This window comes from Rattus rattus, chromosome 16 (assembly GCF_011064425.1).
Source record: "Rattus rattus isolate New Zealand chromosome 16, Rrattus_CSIRO_v1, whole genome shotgun sequence".
NCBI classification, from domain to species: domain Eukaryota; kingdom Metazoa; phylum Chordata; class Mammalia; order Rodentia; family Muridae; genus Rattus; species Rattus rattus.
Genome location: NC_046169.1, coordinates 31,164,551 through 31,187,214, shown reverse-complemented (window position 1 = coordinate 31,187,214; position 22,664 = coordinate 31,164,551). Strand labels below are relative to the sequence as shown.

General features: G+C 48.3%; 1 protein-coding gene across 2 annotated transcripts in view; it reads left to right on the top strand.

Moving 5' to 3' along the window:
• The first annotated feature begins 3,758 nt into the window (after positions 1-3,758).
• The window catches only part of P2rx7 (purinergic receptor P2X 7), a 40,667-nt gene continuing 21,761 nt past the window's right edge, over positions 3,759-22,664 (top strand). The window contains exons 1-3 of one of the 2 annotated variants that reach the window (XM_032886575.1): positions 3,759-4,016; positions 19,752-19,920; positions 21,159-21,227. In XM_032886575.1, coding sequence (XP_032742466.1) covers positions 3,892-4,016; positions 19,752-19,920; positions 21,159-21,227 — 363 coding nt within the window. In that variant the 5' untranslated portion in view covers positions 3,759-3,891. Of the gene's footprint in view, positions 4,017-11,211; positions 11,580-19,751; positions 19,921-21,158; positions 21,228-22,664 lie in introns of those variants that run through there. The other variant, XM_032886576.1, reaches the window with a different exon arrangement.

Sequence of the window (22,664 nt, the reverse complement as noted above, 5' to 3'; positions counted from 1 at the left end):
CATGCACACAGACAGACAGAAACACACACACACACACCCCACATGCACACACACAGACAGACACATCACATGCACACAGACAGACAGAAACACACACACACACACTCCACATGCACAAACACAGATATATCACTTGCACACAGACAGACACATCACATGCACACAGACAGACAGAAACACATACACACATACACACACCCCACGTGCACATACACAGACACATCACTTGCACACAGACAGAAACACACACACACACACACACACACACACACTCACTTTTTTCAAAAAAGTCATCCTTCAAATCCTACAACCTTCCTTCACATCATAACCTGGCTTTCTACTTCACAAAGAAATAGACCACCAATGATGACATTTTTCTTGAGCCACCTTATTCTTTGAAAGGCGCCACTGCTTTTGTCTCAGCAGCCCCTGCCCCATCTGCCGTTGGCTATCTCCCATTTAGATCAACTCCTATGCACTCAGGAGGCAGAGACAGGTGGATCTGTGAGTTTGAGGCCAGCCTGGTCTACAGAGTGAGTTCCGGGACAGCCAGGGCTATGCAGAGAAACCCTGTCTCAAACAAAACAAAACAACAACTCAACTGCTGTATGTTTCCCTCAGAGCCATACCTACACCCAACATGGCTGATCTCTGGCTGCCTCCTCTTTCCTACTCTCACGACTCCTTACTAGGATGCGTGTTTTGCTGGGGAAGTCCTGTTGATTGTTTTGTGGGTTTGGGTGGGACAGGGGCTAGAACCAGGGGCCTCGGATACGGCAGGCAAGTGTCTAGGCTGAGCTACAAGCCCGTGCAGGGGAACGTGGTTTTGAAGATGTGGCTTCTCTGTGGGATATCTAGGTACTACAAGGGTTCAGGCCTCAGAAGGGAACGCTAATCGGGAGTTGGAGATTTTGTATTTGGTGCTTCATCAACAAGAACGAGAAGCAAGGAGGGGTGGGAATTAGCTGGAAGAAAGGGGTCAGATCTCGTTAAACACGAATTCCCCCAGTTGCTTCCCTTCCTAGAGACGAACTTTTTTTCTTTTTCTTTTCTTTTTTTTCGGAGCTGGGGACCGAACCCAGGGCCTTGCGCTTGCTAGGCAAGCGCTCTACCACTGAGCTAAATCCCTAACCCCGAACTTTCTATTCTTCCAGATGCATCTGATTCGTGGGTATGGGACCTGGGTGTTTACAGCAAGTCTACCCATGCTTAAAGGGACCCAATGTGGCTTTGTCGCCATCTTGAAACTCTTGTTTTTTGTTTTGTTTTTTTTAAATCAGGAGGACTTCAAAAATTACATAGCGGGCCCCGTTTCCAGCCACAGTCCGTGCCTTATTAAATTTATAATAACATACACATGTGTCCCACCTCCTATCCCTTTGGCTTTTAGCATCTGGTGATGACTGATGGATTGATTGATCAATTAAAGCATGGCTGATATATAACTCCTGGCCTCACAAGTGCTATTTATGTGCTTTTCCAAGGAGCCACATCCAAGCCCCAGATTTTGAATATTTTTTTAATTAAAGATTTATTTTTAGGTGTGTATGCTTGTATGTATGCACCCACACATGTGATTGCACGTGCCTACAGAGGCCAGAAGAGGGTGTCAGATGCCTTAGAGCTGGAGTTACAGACAGTTGTGAGCCACCCAACATGGTTTTTTGGGGGGGGTTGGGAACTTGTGTTCTCTGGAAAATGCAGCAAGTGCTTGTAACTGTGGAATCATCTCTCAAGGGTAATTGTTTGCATATTTCTTAACGCAACATATGTGGAGGAAGCTGTGTGTGTGTGTGTGTGTGTGTGTGTGTGTGTAGCTTGCTTGAACATCTGCGCATATGTGTCCAAGTTCTTTTTCTTTTTTTCTTTTTTTTTTTTCCGGAGCTGAGGACTAAACCCAGGGCCTTGTGCTTGCTAGGCAAGCGCTCTACTACTGAGCTAAATTCCCAACCCCAATGTGTGTACAATTTAATGGAGTTGGTTCTCTCCTATTATTTGGGTCCCGGGGATCGAGCTCAGGTCATCAGGCTTGGTGGCAAGCTCCTTCACCATCTCACTGGCCCCATTTATTCTTTCTACAGATGAAGGCGGCCGTATTTCTCAGCGTTTTGGAAGAGAAATGACAAAGGTGGGGGCAGAGTTAAGAGAAAGCAGTAAGAGTGCACAGCCTGGGAAACAGAGGGAAACCCTTACTACTCCCAGGCCCAAAGGATGAAGCCAAGGCCTGTGACGTAAGCATCTAAACTGAGAGGGCTGGGAGACTCATCCAGCATCCCTGCCTTCTAGTCCCTTGAACTGGAGCTAATCGGGGCAGGGGCCTCAATGTAGATCATAAGGAGGAGAAATTACAAATTAAGTTAGGCTGGAAACATGCTGTCTGGCCTGTAATCTGGCAGGAAAGGCAGCAGTGGGTTAGGCCGCTTGGCGAGAGATGGTTCTTTCTCACTAGGGGTAACTCCTGAGCGACTGTTGCCTCCTTACTCAGGGAGGAGCATCGTGGACTCACAGAATGAAATGTCCCGCTTGTGCCTGGAAGATTCTAAGTCGTGATCCAGAGAGGCAGCAGCCATCTCCACATTAGAACGCACGCCGGGGGTCTGCGGCGGTCTCATTTGAGGACAATCATGTCTTCATGTCTTGCCTAGGACCGTGGATCCACTGTGTGACCCATGTGGGAAACTGTCCATTTTATGCATCCTGCCTGTCCGAGCAGCGTTTCAGCCCAGGTGTGGTACCTCACAAAGATAATCCCAGAATTCTATAGGTGGAGAGGTGGGAAATTGGAGGGTTAAGGGCCAGCCTCAGCCTCACGGTAAGTTACAGAGAAGCCTGATCCTGTCTCAAAACCAAACAATCAAACAACAAAACCCCAAAGCAGAAAAATCAACCAAACAGGATTTCCTCTCAACTCCACCTCCCTCGGAAGCCTACAGTGACGCCATCTCCTCGCCTGTCTGGAGGTAGGGTTGATCCTTCCTCCTGAGGAGTCTCCCTCACTCATGGTCAGGAGAGATTCTTTTGCTCGACACAGCTTTGTTCTTGGTGGTCTGGGTCTGACTGGACCAGGTCATGGGATGACCTCCAGGGGGCCCAGAGCAGGATGCAATCTAGACAACGGGCAGAGTGAGATACAGCGTGGGTATAGTCTTCCCATGCCACTGTGAATCTGACCCGGCCGCCATCTTTGCAGACCAGAGTATCTCCTGGAGCAGGGGAGGGCAAATCCGCCATTGGGTCACCGGGTGCACCGTGGACTGAACAAAGGATTGGAGGAAACAAACGGATAATCTCTGTGTGGTGTGGTGGGTCTCACCTGCAATCCCAGCAAGCCAGAGGTGGAGGCAGGAGGATCAGAAGTTCAGGGCTAGCCTCGAGTAAATAACCAATGTGAGGTCAGCTTGGTTGCCTGAGAACCGGTCTCAAACAAGCAACAAAAGAAAAGAAACGGATGGGTCTGAGCGGGGCTGAAGGCAGCGAGCACGTCTGATAGGCCCTTGTCTGAGTCACACTCAGGGTCTCACGACATTTGAAGGATAGCCCCTTTTCTCCCAAATGAAATGAGTTCGAAAGGGCGAGAGGGAAGGGGTGGGGGAGGGGGAATTTTTTAAATGCCCATCTTCTGAACACCATCTTTGTGCGGGCGTCTGGGGGAGGCTGGCAGGGCGGGGTCATCCAGCAGGCAGGCCTGTAGGACTTGGTTCATGTTTATTCCACTCACATTTGGGGCGGTTGCCAGGACCCGCCTCTGCTGCAGTCGCTGGAGGAGCTGGAAGTTAACCGTTCCTGCTGAGAGTCGGTGTGCTTTCTTCAGCTACTCTTCGGTGGGGGCTTGCTGTGGTCTAGCCTGGGAAGGTCTAGCCCAGGTCCCGCCGAAACAGTGAGCCTGTCGCCATGCCGGCTTGCTGCAGCTGGAACGATGTCTTTCAGTATGAGACAAACAAAGTCACCCGGATCCAGAGCGCGAATTACGGCACCATCAAGTGGATCTTGCACATGACCGTCTTTTCCTACGTTAGGTTAGTGGGGCGTGGGATGGGCAGCACTGGACAGCGCCGCCGGCAGCCCCACGGTGCAGCTGCCGTTTCCATGTGGTCCTTAAATCTGAGACTCACACTCATAGCCCGCTGGGAGGAAACAGTAAGAGGAAGCTGTCCTTGGCTGTAGCTGAAGGAAGCCGCAGAGAGAGGGTGGCAGGCTGTGTGCCTCCCTTGGGCCTTTTCAACTGCAGCCAAGGCCTGAAAGATGAGCAAATCAGGGCGTGCCTGGGGAACCTGGGAGACACTGGTCAACACCTCGGGCTCCCACAGAGGCCAAGGGATTTTCCTTTGGGCTCTGAATCATCCTCCTGCTTAAGAACCAGGTTTGGAAATGTCGTTTTAGAGCAGGGGGTGGGGGAAGCTTTAAAAACCGAGTACAAAGGTAAACAATGTGTACCCCGGATTCTCAATGATTTACATGCACTTGATGTCCATGGCTTTAGGCGCATTCACCGAGCATGATCACCAGAAATCAAAAACATTTTCAGCTGGGTGTGGTGGCGCATGCCTTTAGTCCCAGCACCAGGGAGGTAGAGTTCAGCCTGTCTACGGAGTGAGTTCGAAGACAGGCAGGACTACACAGAGAGACCCTGTTTTGAAAAACAAAACCAACCAAGCAAAAAGAACATTTCCATCAGCCTAAAAGATTGTCCCTTCAATCAGGTACCTACCAATCCATTTTCTGTTCCTGTGAGCTTACCTATTTTATATATATATATATATATATATATATATATATATATATATATACAGTCCGCTGTGTGTAAGTATAGATAACCCACTGTTAGGTCACATGACAGCCGCACGTCACCCTCAGAGGCACTGCTGGACTGTTCACCTTTTCACAGCCTCGGAGCCCTCTGTCCACATCCTCACCGAGAGGTGATGTGGCTTTGGGACTGTAACTTACCTAGTGGGTGTGAAGTGCTCTCTCCTTGTGGCTCTTGGCTTGTATTTCCCTGAGGATGATACTGACAGGCAGCGCTTTTGACCACACCGCATGTGGAGGTGCCGTGGTTTACAAAGAGTGAGAGTGGCCTCTGAGTGTGTAAGGGTGAGTGTGCCTGTGGAGGCCAGGAGTGAGCTTTCTTAGTAGCTCCCCCCCCCTTCGAGACGGGTCCCTACAGAACCTGCTCACCAATTCAGCTACCCTGTCTGGCCATCAAACACCAGAATCCTGCAGTCTCAGCCTCCCTGGCTGCTGGGATAACAGACACCTGCTGGGATGCTCAATCTTTACAGGGATGCTATGGGTTGAAGTTGCATCTTTCCACTTGCACGGCAAATGTTTAGCCCATGGAGGCATTCACCAAGCTCAGAGGTGGTCTATTCTATAATCCTGGACACCTCTTCTTGGCCAAGTCACTTAACCTGCCTGAGCCTCAGTTTCTGTGTCCGTTCATACAGTCTTCAGACAACAATGGAAGAAAAAGCTGCTGATGATAGCGACTCAGAACAGGCAGCCATTTCTCCAAACCATCTACGAGAGCAGAATGGGCGTCTTTATATTCATTCTCTATTTTGAGTCTCAGAGTGGTTTAACCACAACCGTGCTTGGGTTTGGGTTTGAGTTGTGGAAACGTGGATTCAAAACCCCCATCTGTTTCTGTGTAGATGTCGTGTGCTGATGTTCAGGTGTGTTCTTTGAGTGCTCTCCATCTTACCTTTTAGGAGACAGGGGCTCTCCCTGACACTGAGACTGACCTATTTGGAAAGGCTGGTGGCTGATGAGCTCCAGGGAGTCCCCTCTCTCTGCCATGATGGCATCATAGTTGTAGCCACCAAGCCTGGCCTTCGTGTGAGAACTCACATCTTCAGGCTCCTGTGACAAGCATTACCAACTAAGTCAGTTCCCCACCCCCCTTCACCTCTTTGGGCCTCAGTTTTCCCATCTGTAAAATGGGCACAATCATTATTGGGACCATAAAATGAGCTAGTAACAAAACTATTAGGAACTCTATGGCATTTGGCTGGCCCTCCTTTGGCTTTCAAGTGGTGGAGTCAAGTCTTACATGTATTGAATTGGCTCAAATTCAGTTACATGTATTCTGCAGGGCAGAACAAATTCAACAGTGTCATGGCCCATCAGTTAGGTGCCTGGCGTAAGCATGGAGGGCTTCCTGGTCTAGGGACCCTTCTATCAACCTTCAGTCCTCCCTGCTTCACAGAATAAACTCCTTATTGTCCTGCCTGCTCATCTAGACATAAATCTCCCACCCAGTAGAGCTCCTAAAATGAGTTAACCCACCTTTAGCTCGGGTAAAACTGGAAAAGCAGCAGCCTCTCCCAGAACTGGAGAAAAACTGAAGGCGTGGGGCCATTGCCGGGGAGTAAGGCTTTGGCTCTGATTTCTGGACAGGTTTAGGGTTCCCAGCATGGCAAAGCCAGCCACGGCTACATAACAGAATTTGAAGTGAGTCTAGGCTATATAAAACCCTATCTCTAAGGGGAAAAGTGTCACCAAAATAAATGGGGATGGGGAGCTGGGCAGTGGTGGTGTCGCACACCTTTAATCCTAGCACTCAGGAGGCAGAGGCAGGTGGTTATCTCTGAGTTCAGGACCAGCCTTCCTATTGGAACTACAGAGCTAGTTACAGGACAGCCAGAGGTACACAGAGAAAACCCTGTTTTGAAAAACAAAACAAGAAAGGAAGGAAGGAAGGAAGGAAGGAAGGAAGGAAGGAAGGAAAGAAGGAAGGAAGAAAGAAAGAAAGAGCATGTGAAACAAATTATAAGGTCATTTCAAGAGATTGGAGGTGGAGAGAGGACTCTGGTTAAGAGTACTGGCTTCTCTTATACAGGACTTGGGTTCAGTTCCCAGCACACACACATAATGGCTCATAATAGTCTGTAACTCCAGCTCCAAACCTTGTGGCCTTGGCAGGCTTCTGCACATGCATCGAGCACATAAACTCACACAGGCACCCCCACACATAAAAATAATAAATAAATAAATAATAAGAGATCTCAGAGGAGACCGAGGCTTGTTTGCAGCCCTGGTTTGTCTGTAGAGACCTCAGCCCTGAAACAGTTGTGGAGTCTGTGCTTCTGGCTGTTGCCCAGGCTAGCCCCTTTCTCATTCACATCAGGAGCCCACACTAACCGTTGACTCTCGCTGGTACGACACCCCTATTTGGCTGGCTGTGACCGGGAGCCGAGCCATTTGTTCAGAAAACTGGCTCCTCCAACACCAACTTGTCTGAACCAAGTCACTCGCAGTGGTTTAAAAAAAAAAAAAAAAAAGCTTTCTATTGGGAAGATGGTTTCCTCTTCCCCAGAGACCAAGCTCAGAGATATTTCAGTGGCCCAAGGAGATCAGAGAAGGCTGATAGCATTTACTGCAGTTCCCCCTGGCCCAGTTAACCTCCACCAAGAGCAAGCCCAGCGCTGCCCTTTGAAGCCTCGGGCTGTCCTTTGCTGGGGAGAACGTGTTGCCTGTGCTTATTTATGGGTTTTAAAAGATTTATTTATTTATTTCATGTATGTGAGTACACTGTAGCTGACTTCAGACATGCCCATTACAGATGGTTGTGAGCCACCATGTGGTTGCTGGGAATTGAACTCAGGACCTCTGGAAGAGCAGTCGCTGCTCTTAACCGCTGAGCCATCGCTCCAGCCCTATTTATGGGTTTTAAAACGTGCTCTCAGATTGGCTGGCTGTTCCCCAAAGGGTGGCCTCATACCTGTAAGGCTGAGGCTCTTCTGTGAAACCGTGACGTAGGCGGAGAAGATAACAGGTGCCAAACGAACCCAGGCGCAGTCTCTGTGGCCTCATGGGAAATGCAATGTGTAGTTCGTCACCTTAGCCCTGGATGGGAAGCTGGAGCTGGGGCGGCTGGAGGATTAGAAAAGGCCCACTTGGGAAGAGACCCCTGTAGGCGAAGAATGCGGCCATGTAACACATGGGACGGAAAGAATAGGAACTGCAAAGATCAAAGAAGCAAGCGAGAGGGACAGCAACGACCCCCCCCGCCCCCCCCCGCCCCCGCAAGATCCAGAAGTTCAGGGAGGAACAGGAGCCAGGGCAGATAAGAGTGCCATTCTCTGCAGAGTCTCTCTAAGGCTGGGGAATGGAGCCTTCTGATTGGTGCATCTGAAGGCTCTCCAGTGGCTTCCTTGCAGAGGGAATGGGACATTCGATAGGCCAAGAGTAGGGTACTAAAGGTCACCGAGAGTCCGCTGGAGTCACCCAGCTGATCGAAGATCGCAGCTTGGGCTAGAGTGGAGTTGGAGAGACGTGGGCCAATTTGAGTTGGACCTGCTCTGGGGAAAGATGGCTCCGGGGTCCCATGGCTGAGGGTGTCTTTGTACTTTCTGTGCAAGATCAGAGAGACAGGCTTGCTCAGCACTGTTAGGGAAGCAGAGAGAGCAGTTAAAATGATTTTGTTGATCTTGCAGGGAGGGTTGTTTGGCTTTTTTTGTTTTTTGTTCTTTTTGCTCTTTTGGTTTTGGTTTCGGTCCCCCCCCCCCGCCTCCCCCAGACAGATCTCTGTGTGGCCTGGGCTGTTCTGGAACTTGCTCTGTAGACCAGGCTGGCCTCAAACTCACAGAGATCCACCTGGTTCTGCCTCCCTAGTGCTGGCGTTAAAAGCATGGGCCACCACTGCCCAGCTTAAAATGCTTTGTCTACTACAGTCTGTGATGTCCTTTTATGCATGTCTAGACCCCGAATGTTCAAAACAAAATCTGAAACACATAATCTCAAAAAAAGTGTTTTGGGGGTTGGGGATTTAGCTCAGTGGTAGAGCGCTTGCCTAGCAAGCGCAAGGCCCTGGGTTGGGTCCCCAGCTCCGAAAAAAAAAGTTGTTTTTTTTTTTTTTTTTTTTTTTTTTTTTTTTTTTTTTTTAGCACAATCCTTTCTTTTTAGCTTTATGAAAACTGCCCAGGCAGCTGGCTCCTCTGCCCCACTGTGCCACTCTGCGGCATTAGCCATGGGGCTTCTGGAGCCCGTGCCGGCTCAGCCTCCCTGGCTGTGGACACTGCACTAGGGCATGGATCAGCTGCCTGGAGCTACTAATTAATCTGTTACATTGTCTCAGAGGGGAGGCCCAGGGGACTGCGGAAACCAGCAAGGGGCGGGGGCAGACTGTGAGCTTTATCTTGAGGACACTGGAAAATATCAAGAGGAAGGCGACCTCTTCCTGTCTTCTCTCCTCTGTATTTCCATAATGTCTCTTTTTCTGCCTGTCAGGCCACCCTCGGTCTCTTCTATAGGGACAAATAGGTGTTTGGAACTCACCCAGATTACCTAAAGTGAACTCACACCTCAAAGTCCTCAGTCATGTGTCTAGACTGTTCTCCCGATAAGGTGCCACTGCTGAGTTCCAGAGGCTTAGCTTGGCAATCCTCGGGATCATGCCACAGGATGGGTGACTGGTAGGAGCCAGCACGTTCAGGGGGCAGTGGCAGCTGAGGTCCCGGTGCCCAGTTCTCACATGACTAAGAAGGACTGTTAGTTTTGTGGGTTCCCATTGGGTAGTGGTCCACAGAGACCTATTTCCTGTAACTTCTTGCTTCCTGACTGGGTGGTGTCCAAGTGAACCTGGTGTTTGTCCATGTGATAGATCACAGGATGAACTGTCTTAGCCATATTTACAAATCTCTTCAGTGGCCAAAGTCACACAGCCAGTCAGTGGCAGAGACGAAATTGCTCTTCCAGAGTTCAATCTTAGACTGAGTTCATCCAGACTTAATCCAGAGATCACGGTCGGCCTGGAGACCGGAGGGGACAGGACCAGGCCTGGAGGGAGACCAAGCTGTATTGTGAACTGATGGTGGCCTGGCCTGAGGAGGTGACCGAGACAGCGGACAGGTGGGGTTGAAGAATATGTGGAAGATCAAGTAGGTGGGATTTCTTTGAGTTTTGGTTGTCTGAGACAGGGTTCCAAGTTGCTTCATAGGCAGCAGCCCCAGCCTTAAACAGCTACCCCCTGCCTCCGCTACCACCACCACCCTAGTGGAAGGATCACAGCAAATACTACCGTGCCCAGATCAAGCAATAGGACTCATAGTAGAATGGATGGGCAAAGAGCAGGGTTGGGGAAGGTAAGGAGAAAAGGGGTTAAGAGGGTGCCGTATTCCTGACTAGGGCAGCTAACGGGAAGTTGTTGAGAACACCTTCCTGGGGCTAGTAAGTTCAGGAGAAAAGGTCATTGGGGTTAAAGGAAGAATCCACGAGATTCGGAACGACACACCGTGATTGTGTAGCAACTTGTTTCAGAGCTTTGAGACAGATTATATACCACCTGCCTATAGAGAGGGTCATTGAAGTCATGGACATCGTCAACTGACCAGCAAGAGAGGCAGCTAGAGGAGAGCAGGAAGCTTTGAAGGGAGAGCCCTGAGTGGCTCTCACTTTCAAGGGGCAGGGAGAGGCGGAACTTCCCAGAGCATTCTGAGACAGCCACCAGAGAGCTCCAAGGAGGTCATGAGAACGTAGGCTCCTGGACGCTGTGGTTAGAGGGAGAAGGAAGTGGTCCGCAATCATGGGAGTCGCTCACGGAATCTGCAGTATGCCTGCTGGCTTCGGGGTGGGGGTGGGGCAGGAGGGGGGTGTGTTGGTGAGCGGTGGGGGTGGGAGCCAGACTGGAGTGGGTGGAGGAGTGAATGGAGGTGTGCGGGATGGATGTGGTGACTCACTCTTTCAAAAGACCGGGCTCTGCAGGAGGAGCCAGGCCCTGCATGGCAGCAGAAGCATGTGGGGTAGAGGAAGGTTTATTTTTAAGATGGGAAATTATATTTAAATGCGATGGGGAAAAGAGGGAGAGCAATGGTTGTCTTCATGGGGACCAGTCAACAACCACGGGGGGAGAAGCTTGCCCGGACCCTTCCTTGTGTAATCACCAGTAACAGGACTGATACCCAAGGTGTTGTCTGGACCCTTCACCACCTCGGCCATACCCATACGGACATGGCTGTCAAGACCCTTGTGGTGCACGACTTTTATCCTAGCATTCAGGAGGCAGAAACAGGAGGATCTCTGTGAGGCCAGCCTGGTCTACAAAGCCAGTCCAGGACAGCCAAGGACTGTGGTTACACAGAGAAACCTCCTCTCACGAAATGAGAGAGAGAGAGAGAGGGAGGGAGAGAGAGAGAGAGAGAGAGAGAGAGAGAGAGAGAGAGAGAGAGAGAGAGAGAGAGAGAGATCCTTGTGAAGGGTAGTGTGCACACTTTTTTCTGTAGTTTGATGCAAGGAATTGATGCTCCCACAAATGTTCCCCTCAACGTGAGCGAGGGTGTGTGTTCAGACAGCAAAACCTGAAGCTAGGCCCCAGCTCTCTGTAGATTATAGATGAGAAGGCGGTTTCTTTCAGAGCTTTCACTTTAGAGTTTACCTTTGCTCAGAACTCTGAGGTTCCTCAGAAGAGATAGGCAGACTTTGCTTCCAGTCACTTCCTCCCTGGAGCGCTCAGAGAACCTTCTCACCATGCTGCCAGTGAGACATTTATGCAGCTACAACTCCGTGAAAACCCTTCATATCCACAGCACATGGCTCGGGGCTCTGAAGAACTCCTTCCTAGTGGCCATCTGCATCTATATCTGGTGAGTCAAGCCAGAGCCAGGCTCAGGACTCCACGACCCAGCCTCTTTCTCCACTAGATCCCTGCTCCTCCAGGCTACTCCTTCTGGTCTCTGGGTGACCCCAGCTTCTCCTGTGTCAGATCTCTCCTACCTGCCAGGTTCTCCAGCAATCCTCAATCCTACCAGGCTCACCTAGATCCCTGCTCCTTGATACTGGGCTTGCTCCAGGGCCTGGTGGCTTTGTATGCACCTGAATGCATTGAACATCCGTTTCTTAGAACCAAGAGCCATCGGGATTAGAAATTAGAGAATTATGACCCCATTCAAGGACTGAACCCACGGCCCGGAGAAGAGGTCTAGCTTCTCTTGAGTTAACCCACGAGATCAAGAGTTGGTAACTGAATTGATAATTAGACTATTCTTTCTAAAAGGCAAGATACTGCAGGCTCTCTCTGCCTCTCCACTTCTTTAAAGCATCAATGGGATATGTTAATAGTGAAAGACCCCCAGCGTGGGGAGACCCTCACTCAAGTCTCGGGATGATGCGACCCCCCAAGAACTCACACAAGACCATCCTTGCTGTAATCACATGAGGTTTATCGATAGGAACCAGTGCACTGGGGTCGAGACTCATATCTCACACAGGGGCAGCGGAGTTCGACTCCGAGAGGCTGGGAGAAGAGGTATTTAAAGGAAGAAACCACAACCCAAGGGTAGGGATGGTATCATTGGAAAGTGTGAAGAATACCAGTGAAAAAATCACAAGGAGAAACTCTCTGTTTCCTAAGATTGTTTAACTTATGGTCCGCTAGTTCCCAGGAGAAGCTGCTTGCTTCTCACAATTGTTCTCTAAGATTTATGGTCAGCTAGTTTCTGGGAGAAAGCTGTTGAGCTGGCCAATGTAATTACCCATTCTATAGCCCTAGGAGAGGCTTCCTGGAACATAAAATTCTGGAGCCTAACCTGTTTTTTTCTTCAACTCTAAACTTTGTGTCTAGGGGGGCAACTTTATTTTTTTTTTTTGTTTTTTTGTTTTTTTGGGTTTTTTTTGTTCTTTGTTTTTTGTTTTTTGTTTTTTTTCAGAGCTGAGGACCAAACCCAGGGCCTTGTGCTTGCTAGGCAAGTGCTCTACCACTGAGCTAAATCCCCAACCCCAGGGGGCAACTTTAAAACTTTTACCTTTCATTCCCCACTTCTTCTAGAATCTTAGAGCTAAATTTCTGTATCTTCGTAATACTGATTTTTTATCTTTTAAAAGTATGATATTGTTGGCATAGCATCAAAATCTGAACAGCACTCACTCTTTTTTTAATGAAGGTAACTAGCTTATTTAACACACATGGACCTATAATCAGAAACAGAAGCAAAATTAAGAAGGGTCCCATAAGGGAAGATATCAGAGTAGTCATCCAACGAGATCTACTAAACCAGCTCTCGAACCATCCCTGATGTGCTTCTCTGTCTCTCTGTCTTTTAGTGTAGCACACAGACCTCCTTCTTTAAGGAATATCGGGTCTAATCTTCTCTTATTCTGAAGGACTACCTCTGAGAGGGAGGTTAGGGATTCTTGGGGGTCAGCTAAAAAGTCTTTTTTACTCTTTTTATATCTAAATCAATGGCAGTTCTGAATTCTCTATAAGCCTTGTGTTGCAGGGCAACAGCAGATGTCATTGTAGTTGTCCTTGTAGTACCTAGACTCAGCCTTAAGATAGCCCTAAGTAATTGTTAACTCTCTTCTGTGACTTACTAAGTCTTTAGCATCAGGATTCCAATCTGGACACTATCTGAACCTACACACAAAGGTCATGACTGTCTTTTAGAACTTCTAAACTTATACAGATTGTGATCCCTGAGGCACAGTTTCAAGAAGTGTTAGGAGTATTAACATATACAGTGTTATATCATTTGCAATCAAGCCTATCCCCTCACCTATCCCAATGGAACCCAGGGCAAACATGAAATTCTTGTTTCTAAAGCACACTCCTCAAGTGAGCATTATAGCAACCTCCCAGTCACGTCTCTGATGTGTCCACTTATCTGATGTGCAAGTCTAGGGAGCTTTTTGAAGATCTGAGTGTCCCTCTAGGTCCCAGCTCTCAGCCCCAACAGCTAGTACGCAGCTGGTGAGAGCTGACACTTGACGGCTGGCAGGGTGGTCAGCAGCACTAAGTATGGTCCTTTCCAGTGAGGTTTTAGTGTCTGGGCTCAGTGTCGTCGTATGTAGCCGAGTCTCCAACCTGGAACTGATGAGATGTCTCGGGGGTCCCCGGGGCATAGGCTGCTGCCAGCTATGACCAGATTTCTTTCTGTATCACCTGTAGGTCTTTTAGCCTGGCATACAAATCATTATTACTATGACATGTTGGTTCAGTAACATCATCTAATACCGTCAGAGGAGCTGAGGCCCCATATAAGATCTCAAAGTGGGTAAGGCTGAATCTGGAAGGGATATTTCTTGCTCTGAAGAGAGCAAGAGGGAAGGAGTGTCACCCAGTCTGCGCCAGTCTCCATGGTTAATTTGGTCAGGGTCTCTCTCTTTTTTTTTAAAGATTTATTTATTATATGTAAGTACACTGTAGCTGTCTTCAGACACACCAGAAGAGGGCATCCGATTTCATTACAGATGGTTGTGAGTCACCATGTGATTGCTGGGATTTGAACTCAGGACCTCTGGAAGAGCAGTCAGTGCTCTTAACCACTGAGCCATCTCTCCAGCCTGGTCAGGGTCTCTTTTAGAGTTTTATTTATTTACTCTACCTGTCCTGAACTTTGAGGTCTGTAAATATAATGTAATTTCCAATCGAACTCTAAATACTTGGTCACACCCTGGCTTACCTTGGCAACGAAAGTAGGGCCGTTGTGTGACTCGATTACCTCAGGCACTCCAGACCGGGGGAAGATTTCTTCCAGTATCTTTTTGATGACTACGGAGGCCGTCTTTTGCTTGGTGGAGAAAGCTTCTATCTATTCCTGAAAAGGTATCTACAAGCACTAGGAGATACTTGTGACCATATTTTCCTGGTTTTATCTCAGTGAAGTTCACTTTGACTTTTTCCTAAACTCTTTAGGTCTCTTTGCCCTGTTTGTTAAGCATTCACTTACTGACATACCTTATACTTCTTTACTGTCTCTCTTGGGTAAAATCTTTAAGTCTATTACATACACCTTAACTACTTGGGCAAACTTTTTATCTCCTAAATGAGTCCATTTCTGTATTTGGCAAAGTGAGTCTTTTGTTTGTTCTCTGGGGAATATAGTTTTCCCACAAGTGTGTCATTGTCTTTTTTTTTAAAAGCAATTTGGGCCTTTTCTTCTGTTGTACATTCTAAGTGAGGCCATCCCTTGGCCCGATCCCAGTTCCCAGTGGCTGTCTCTTGCAGGCCTGCAACCAGGATAGGCTCCTGCATAGCCATTTTTTTGAGCCACTTGATCTGCTTTGTTACTGTCCCATGCCACTGAATCTCTTCCCTCCTGATGTCCAGGGCAATGAATAGTACTCACAGTTGCTGGCTTCATCAGGGCATCCAAGAGATGGCAAAGACATCTGCGGCACTGATGTGCTGGGGGGTTGGGGCTCAGCCATCCCAGACGACATTGTGTTGTCCACCACGGCAGCACCCACTTATCTCTGACTTTCATGAAGAGAACTGTTCCCGTCTGTAGACAAGGTAGCCTCGTCTTTCAGCAGGGGTCAATCAGCCAGTCTCAGAGGTCTTCCCGCCACCCATGGGCTTCTGCCAGTACTTGACACTTGTGCTGTGGTGGCTCCAGGTCAGGATTGGACAGCAAGGTGACCAGATTGCCTCCAACCGGTGGAGAATCTAGTCCATGTCAGCTGACCAGTGGTCCCATCCTCTGGGACATTCCATTTAAAGGCAAAACATCAGCCACTCTATCACAGTTTAAGTCCTGGATTGGGTGATAATTGTTAGTGCCTGGCTGGCAGGAGCGATGTGTTCCAGGCAGAACAGCACTAAGCCACACATCTCCCAGCATCAGGTACTGGTGCACTGAGACAGGTCTTAAGCTCCACATACACAGTCTGCAGATATGCATACTCATGGCCTCACCCAGCCATTTCAGCCCATGTAAGCCATTTTGGAGAGCAAATTTCTCATGAGCAAGGGATAGGGGCAGTCAGGGATGACCATGACCTAGTGGGTTACCCGGCCCACGCCAAGGTCCGCTGTTCTTCAAGTAGTCCATAAGTATTGTTTGTTGCTGGTAGGCCCCTGTACTCAAGGTCTTTTGATGGACACTGGCCCACTGGGGCGTAGGAGCACAGAGCGTTGGGTCCCTGTATCCACAAAACACTGATTGGGCTTCCCCTCTATCCTGGAGCAGTCCCTGATCCAGTGTTCTTTTTCTCATAATAGGCACTCTGATCTTTAGCCAGGAATTCTCTTCTGTTGCCAGGTACTGTCTTCCTAGACTCTCTAACTACTGTGGCCAGTATAAGTTTTTCTCCTGTCTTTTAGCTTCCTCTTCTTTCTGTCTCTCTTTCTGCTCTTTTCGTCTTCTTTTTTCTTTCTTTCTTTCTTTTTTTAAGTCTCTCTGATTTCTCTGCAAATTCATTAACTCTCTCAGTGACTTAGCTTAACCCTTCAAGTTACTGCAACTTTTTTTCCATATCTTTTCCTTACCTTAGCCAAATTGGTGGGGGATTTTCAGCCCCTCAGAGACCCACCATTAGAGTCTGGCGGTAGACCTGGCGTTCCCTACCTTCAGGTGTATGGAAGTCAACAGGCAGAAGTGAGGGCCTTCCATCCGTGTCTGGAACACTTTTTCTGGCCTCTAGTAGGATTCTGTATTTCCTGTAACAGCTACTAACAAGCATCTCAAGTGGGATGGTGAGAAAACAAGAAGAGAGTCCAGAAATAGAGGTCTGCCAAAAAGGACAAAAGCATTCAGTCACACAGAAAGACAATCAAAAGATTAACAGACAAGGGGTTGGGGATTTAGCTCAGTGGTAGAACGCTTGCCTAGGAAGCGCAAGGCCCTGGGTTAGGTCCCCAGCTCCGAAAAAAAGAACAAAAAAAAAAAAAAAAAAAGATTAACAGACAAAAAAACAAAAGTGCGCACAAAAACAAAAAACAAGCAGCGGCTGCAAGATCACCACAAAACCGAACTGATTCAGATGGGAGCTTCCGTGAGCTCACCAACAACAGATGAAGGGGAACAGATTCCACATCACTCCTCCTTCCCAAGTAGAATCTCAAATGACAAGTTGTGTGCTCTAGCCTAACGTCAATGCAGTGGTAACATAAAACAAAGACCTAAGACACACGGACAAAGACCACTCTGGAAATACAGACGGCCGAGAGGGCGGGTCTCTTCTCCAATCCAGGAGAATCACTGAATCCTCACCAGCACCCAGATGGGAATCTCCCAGGCGTCCCTGGGTTCCCTCACCTCCTGGGACAGCTCCCAGGGCAGCGAGATCAGTGAGCCCCTGGCACATCTACTGCGCACACTCGAGTCTCTCCTGAGACACGAGCCTCCCTCTCAGCCTGAGACGGGAGCGATTGCAAAACCAGAACTCCAGAACTCTCGAGCAAATACAGACCCAGAGTTTAGCCGGCACAAAACACAAAGACACAGACAATATCTCACCTCCAAGTAGGTCTCTGGAGACGAGGGTGGTCGCCTATCCCGGATGAGCTCCCCCAGCATGGGGAGACCCTCACTCAAGTCTCGGGGTGACTCGACCCCCCAAGAACTCACACAAGACCATCTTTGCTGTAATCACATGAGGTTTATCGATAGGAACAAGTGCACTGGGGTCAAGACTCATATCCCATGCAGGGCAGTGGAGTTTGACTCCAAGAGGCTGGGAGAAGAGGTATTTAAAGGAAGAAACCACAACCCAAAGGGGTAGGGACGGTGTCATTGGAAAGTGTGAAGAATACCAGTGAAAAATCACAAGGAGAAACTCTCTGTTTCCTAGGAGAAGCTGTCTCCTGCTTCTCAAGATTGTTTAACTTCATGGTCCGCTAGTTCCTGGGAGAAGCTGCTTGCTTCTCACAATTGTTCTCTAAGATTTATGGTCAGCTAGTTTCTGGGAGAAAGCTGTTGAGCCGGCCAATGTAATTACCCATTCTATAGCCCTAGGAGAGGCTTCCTGGAACATACAATTCTGGAGCCTAACCTGTTTTTTTCTTCTGCTCTAAACTTTGTGTCTAGGGGGGCAACTTTAAAACCTTTTACCTTTTTTTTTTTTTTTTTTTTTCCGAGCTGGGGACCAACCCAGGGCCTTGCGCTTGCTAGGCAAGCGCCCACCACCTAGCTAAATCCCAACCCAACTTTTACCTTTCTTTCTTTTTTTTTTTTTTTTTTTTTTTTTTTTTTTTTTTTGAGTTGGGGATCCCGAACCCAGGGCCTCACACTAGGCAAGCGCTCTACCACTGAGCTAAATCCCCAACCCCAACTTTTACCTTTCAATAGGAACTTTTGTGTTCATTACGCTATGGAGGTCCATTAGGTTTGCAAAGCCTCCTCTAGTTTAACAGAGCCGGATTCAATTAGAGTTGGGTTCAGTGTGTGTTGCATATTCTAGAATGGAGATGATGCATCCAACTGAGCTTCCCAAATGGCAGAGCATGCACCGCTCTGGGAGGAAGTTGCAATGGATAGCCTCAAGGAAAATCCCAAGTATTTTGTTAAGTGTTTCGAGGCCGGGGTGAGACTGAACACTCACAACTGCATTTGTCTATGTGCGTCCTTGCACTCTATCAGGTATTCTGAGTGGGTCCCAAATCTGGATTTCTGTTTAAAAACCATCTACATGGGGTTGGGGATTTAGCTCAGTGGTAGAGCGCTTGCCTAGGGAAGCAAGGCCCTGGGTTTGGTCCCCAGCTCCAAAAAAAAAAAAAAAAAAAAAAAAAACCATCTACATTCTGTGTGCAGTCACGTGCTCATGTGTCCATGGCGTGCACATGGTGGCCAGGGAACAAGGTTCTGGAGACAGTTCTCTCGCCTTTTGTCATGGCGTGGGCTCTGGGGATTGAACCCGGGTCGTCAGTCTTGTCAAGAAGGGATTTTACTCACAGAACCACGTCACTAGACCAATTTCTTCCTTCTTTAATAATAGTGTTGGAGAAACACTAGAATGTACCGTGAATAACGTATCTATGTGCCTCTGTGCAACTTAAGAAACAATGTACACTGATCCAGCTCTGCTCCCTGTCAACTTTTTTTCACTGCTTTTCTCCACAAGCATTACCCTGAATTTGATCTTTGTCCCTTTGTTTTGATATGTCCGTAGATATATGTCTAGGTTTATACAGATGTGAGATATCCCTCTTACCTACTGAGGTGAAATTCACATAGCATAAAACTCACCGCCTGAAAAGAGGGCAGAATGAAGGGCTATTTTTTTTTAAAACATCTTTATTTATTATATACACTGTAGCTATCTTCAGACACACCAGAAAAAGGCATCAGATCTCATTACAGATGGTTGTACGCCACCATGTGGTTGCTGGGATTTGAACTCAGGACCTTTGGAAGAGCAGTCGGTGCTCTTAATCACTGAGCCATCTCTCCAGCCCCGTGAAGGGCTATTTTAATGTAAGCACACCAGGGCCACTTAACAAGTGCATGGTATCATGTAACAATGCCTTTCTCTACCGATGTATTTCTGTCATCTTAAAAGGAAGTCATGTGCTCATTAATGGTCCCTCTCCGTGTCTCCTCTCTTGGCAACTATGTGTTTTCTTTCTGTATAGATTATATTGATTCCATGCATTTCTTATAAATGTCCGGTATGGTGGCACATGCCTTTAATCCCAGCATTCAAGAGGCAGAGCTAGGAGGATCTTTAGGAGTTCGAAGGCCATCCTGGTTCACACCAGGACAACCAGGGCTACATAGAGAGGCCCTGTCTCAGATAGATAGATAGATAGATAGATAGATAGATAGATAGATAGATAGATAGATAGGCAGGCAGGCAGACAATGTAATCCCTGAAACAAGAGCAAGCCGAGCCAATGTGGCACGGAGCCCAGGACAGAGCTCTGAGTTGAGATGCCATCTATAGCAGGTAAGGATAAAGGGAGGGACAGGCACAGGCTGCTAGCCCCAGTTTGCAGCAGGGAGAGTCACAAGGAAACAGAGGCAGATTGCCATCAGCAGCGGCTCCAGGACACCCCTGCCCCCAGAGTTTGCACTGAAGCTTTTTTCCTCTGCTCTCAGCTTTGCTTTGATGAGCGACAAGCTATATCAGCGGAAGGAGCCCCTTATCAGCTCCGTGCACACCAAGGTCAAAGGCGTTGCAGAGGTGACAGAGACTGTCACGGAGGGCGGGGTGACGAAGTTAGTACATGGCATCTTTGACACAGCCGACTACACCCTCCCTTTGCAGGTGAGTGCTGGGTCCCTCCAGGTCACATCCCCCTCCCCATCCTTAGGGGTCTAGAGCCTCATTTCAAAAACAAAGTTACCTTGGGACTAAGGATATGTATGTATGTAGCTCAACTGGTAGAATGCTTGGCTAGCAGGCCCCCGTAGCTCCAGGAGGTCAAGGCTGGAGGCTCAGCTCTCCAAGGTCACCCTCAGCTGTACAGAGAGATTGAGGCCGGCCTGGAATACTTAAGACCTTGTCTCAAAAGGAAAAGAAAAACATTGGCCCTATTTAAAAACCTGTGAAAAATCCCAACTGAGAAAAGCTAAAAATTGCAAAACTGGGTCACATCCAGCCGCTCAAAGAAGATGTGGTCTTTGCTTTATCGAGTCCTACCGGGCTGCTCAAAATAGCACTGCATCCTGGCTCATTCCAAACATGATCTCATTCACTCTCACCGACGGGCACAGGGCTTTAGGAGTAGGGTCACCATGTGGCAAGCTCAGCATGGGTTCAGAAGGGCAGAGAGCTTGTCTTCTGCTTGGCTTGTGTGTCCTGTTATTGAGAAGGTCGCCAGGAGATGATTCTTGAGTCTTTAGAAAGGATGTGGTGACAAAGAGGGGAAAGGTGTAGGCCACGGACAAGTGTGTGGTAAGCTGAGTTTGCAAAGCAGGGAAAATCAAAGAAGTTACCATAAAAAGGAGAAATAAAAGAGAGGCTGGAGGAGTTAGGAACAGATGGAGAGGAGGAACAGAAAGGCCTATTTGCAACCCTGGGGAGCCAGGGCACTTGGCAAAACCATCAGACCCAAGCTGCTGTTTGTTCCTAACTATAAATCACAAAAGCCACTGATTGCCCGGGTCCTGGGAAGCCCCATGGTCTTCCATTAAGCCTTGAGAAATCTGAACAGCCTGCCCAGGGTACAGCCCACATGCCACCTCCACTTCCCCAGCTCTCCAGAGTCTTGATTTAATGGGATTTTACTGTGTCACAAAATGACACAGTTGCTTTTGAGGCTGGCTCGGAAAATGACTGCTCCCCTCATTTGAAAGCTCCTCCACTCCCTCTCGCCCGGTGGGACAGTTCCTGCAGCCTTAATATTAAGCCCTCCGCAAAGTCCATGCTGCCCACGGCTGATTTCTAAAGGCTTCGAAGAGTACAATGGCTCCCGCCCCCAGCTCTTAGCAAACCGTATTATGAAGGTTGAGGAGATTCTGTTCCCTAAGGCCTGGTCTTTTTCCCTCCGTTTCTCTCTACAGGGGAACTCGTTCTTTGTAATGACAAATTATCTCAAGTCAGAAGGCCAAGAACAGAAGCTGTGTCCTGAGGTAAGCAGGGAACCCACTCAGAGAGGATGCAGGGCCGAGATGCATTCTGGGAACCAAGAAGTCTTTGCCCACCCTTGTCTCCCGGCCACAGCGCAGGGGCCTGTGTGAGCACCTGCTCTTTCCTTCCCAGGCTCTCTGTGCAGCGCACAACACAATTCCCAGCATGTGTGTGATCTATTTCCCATTTCACTGGAGCCTCACCCTTCTGGGAGAGCAACTCTTAGGTCCTAATTTATACCAGAGAATACTTAAGACGTAGCACGATACACTGCAGGCCCTCAGAAAACGTGTTGCTATTGGAACGAAGAGGATCGCCCCACAGCAGATGAAACCCAAGGCCTGCACAGGGCCCAGCCAGCCTGGAGGATACCACATGGGGAGGGGCGTTTAGCCTACACTATATTCTGGCCTGGGTTATTCCACCTGGATGAGTGTCAATACTCACACTATCTTTGGTTGGCCCAGTAAATGTGGCCAAGACCTAATGTACATCTGAATATCCGCGGCGCTATTCAAACTCCTATGGACCTGAAGGGCTTCACTCGACTGAGGTTGTTCTCATAGTTCCGTGGCGGACTGAGCTCAGCCGGGTGGGTTTTCTGATTTGGCTTATTTCTCACAGAGCTGCCGTTACCATTCTTTGAAGGCTCCTTTCCGTTTCCAAGGACTCTTAAAGAGTTTTTCTCTTCTCAGGGTCTTTAGCCACATGCTTCCTCCAGGAGAGTAGCCAGATTTCCAAACTGCAGCTCAGGAATCCCAGCGCCAAGGAGGAAGAAGGCTGAAGCCCCGAGCTGGCACAGTGCTATTTCTGCTGCCTCCCGGGTAGTTCTGCAATCGTAGATAGGTCTGGCTCAAAAGGGAAGGAAATACTTGGTCTGTCAGCCAGGAGAATGATCAAGAACCTCTCTCATCCATGCAACAATTGCAAAACTAATGTTAGAGTTTCTTTTAGAGATTAAAAAAAACAACAACAACCAAAGAACAACCAATCAAACAAAAACAAAACAAACCCAAACACAGAATTGATTCTTCCTCTTTCTTGGGAGTTCCTTCTAACCGATGAATGAAAATCACAACTGCCCAAGAGCCTTAGTATGTATATAGCATTCATTCACTCACTCATTCATTCAAACTATGATTATCAAGACCTATAGTGGGTCCAGTAGGCAGTTAGACTGCAAATGTGACAGGCTTTGCAGGCAAAAGATTCATAGTTGCATTCAGGGGTTACTAAGAGAAGAACCCAGGGGCAATGGCAGGTCACAAAAAGAACCCAATCCAGGCAGTAAAGAGAAAATGAGTCTGAAAACTGTTTGCACTATCCACTGAGCAAGGAATGAATATATATATATATATATATATGGATGTATGTATATGCTAAGCCCTCTTTCCCAAACCCATTCCACCCTCATAGCAGCCATGCCAAACAAGCAAGTT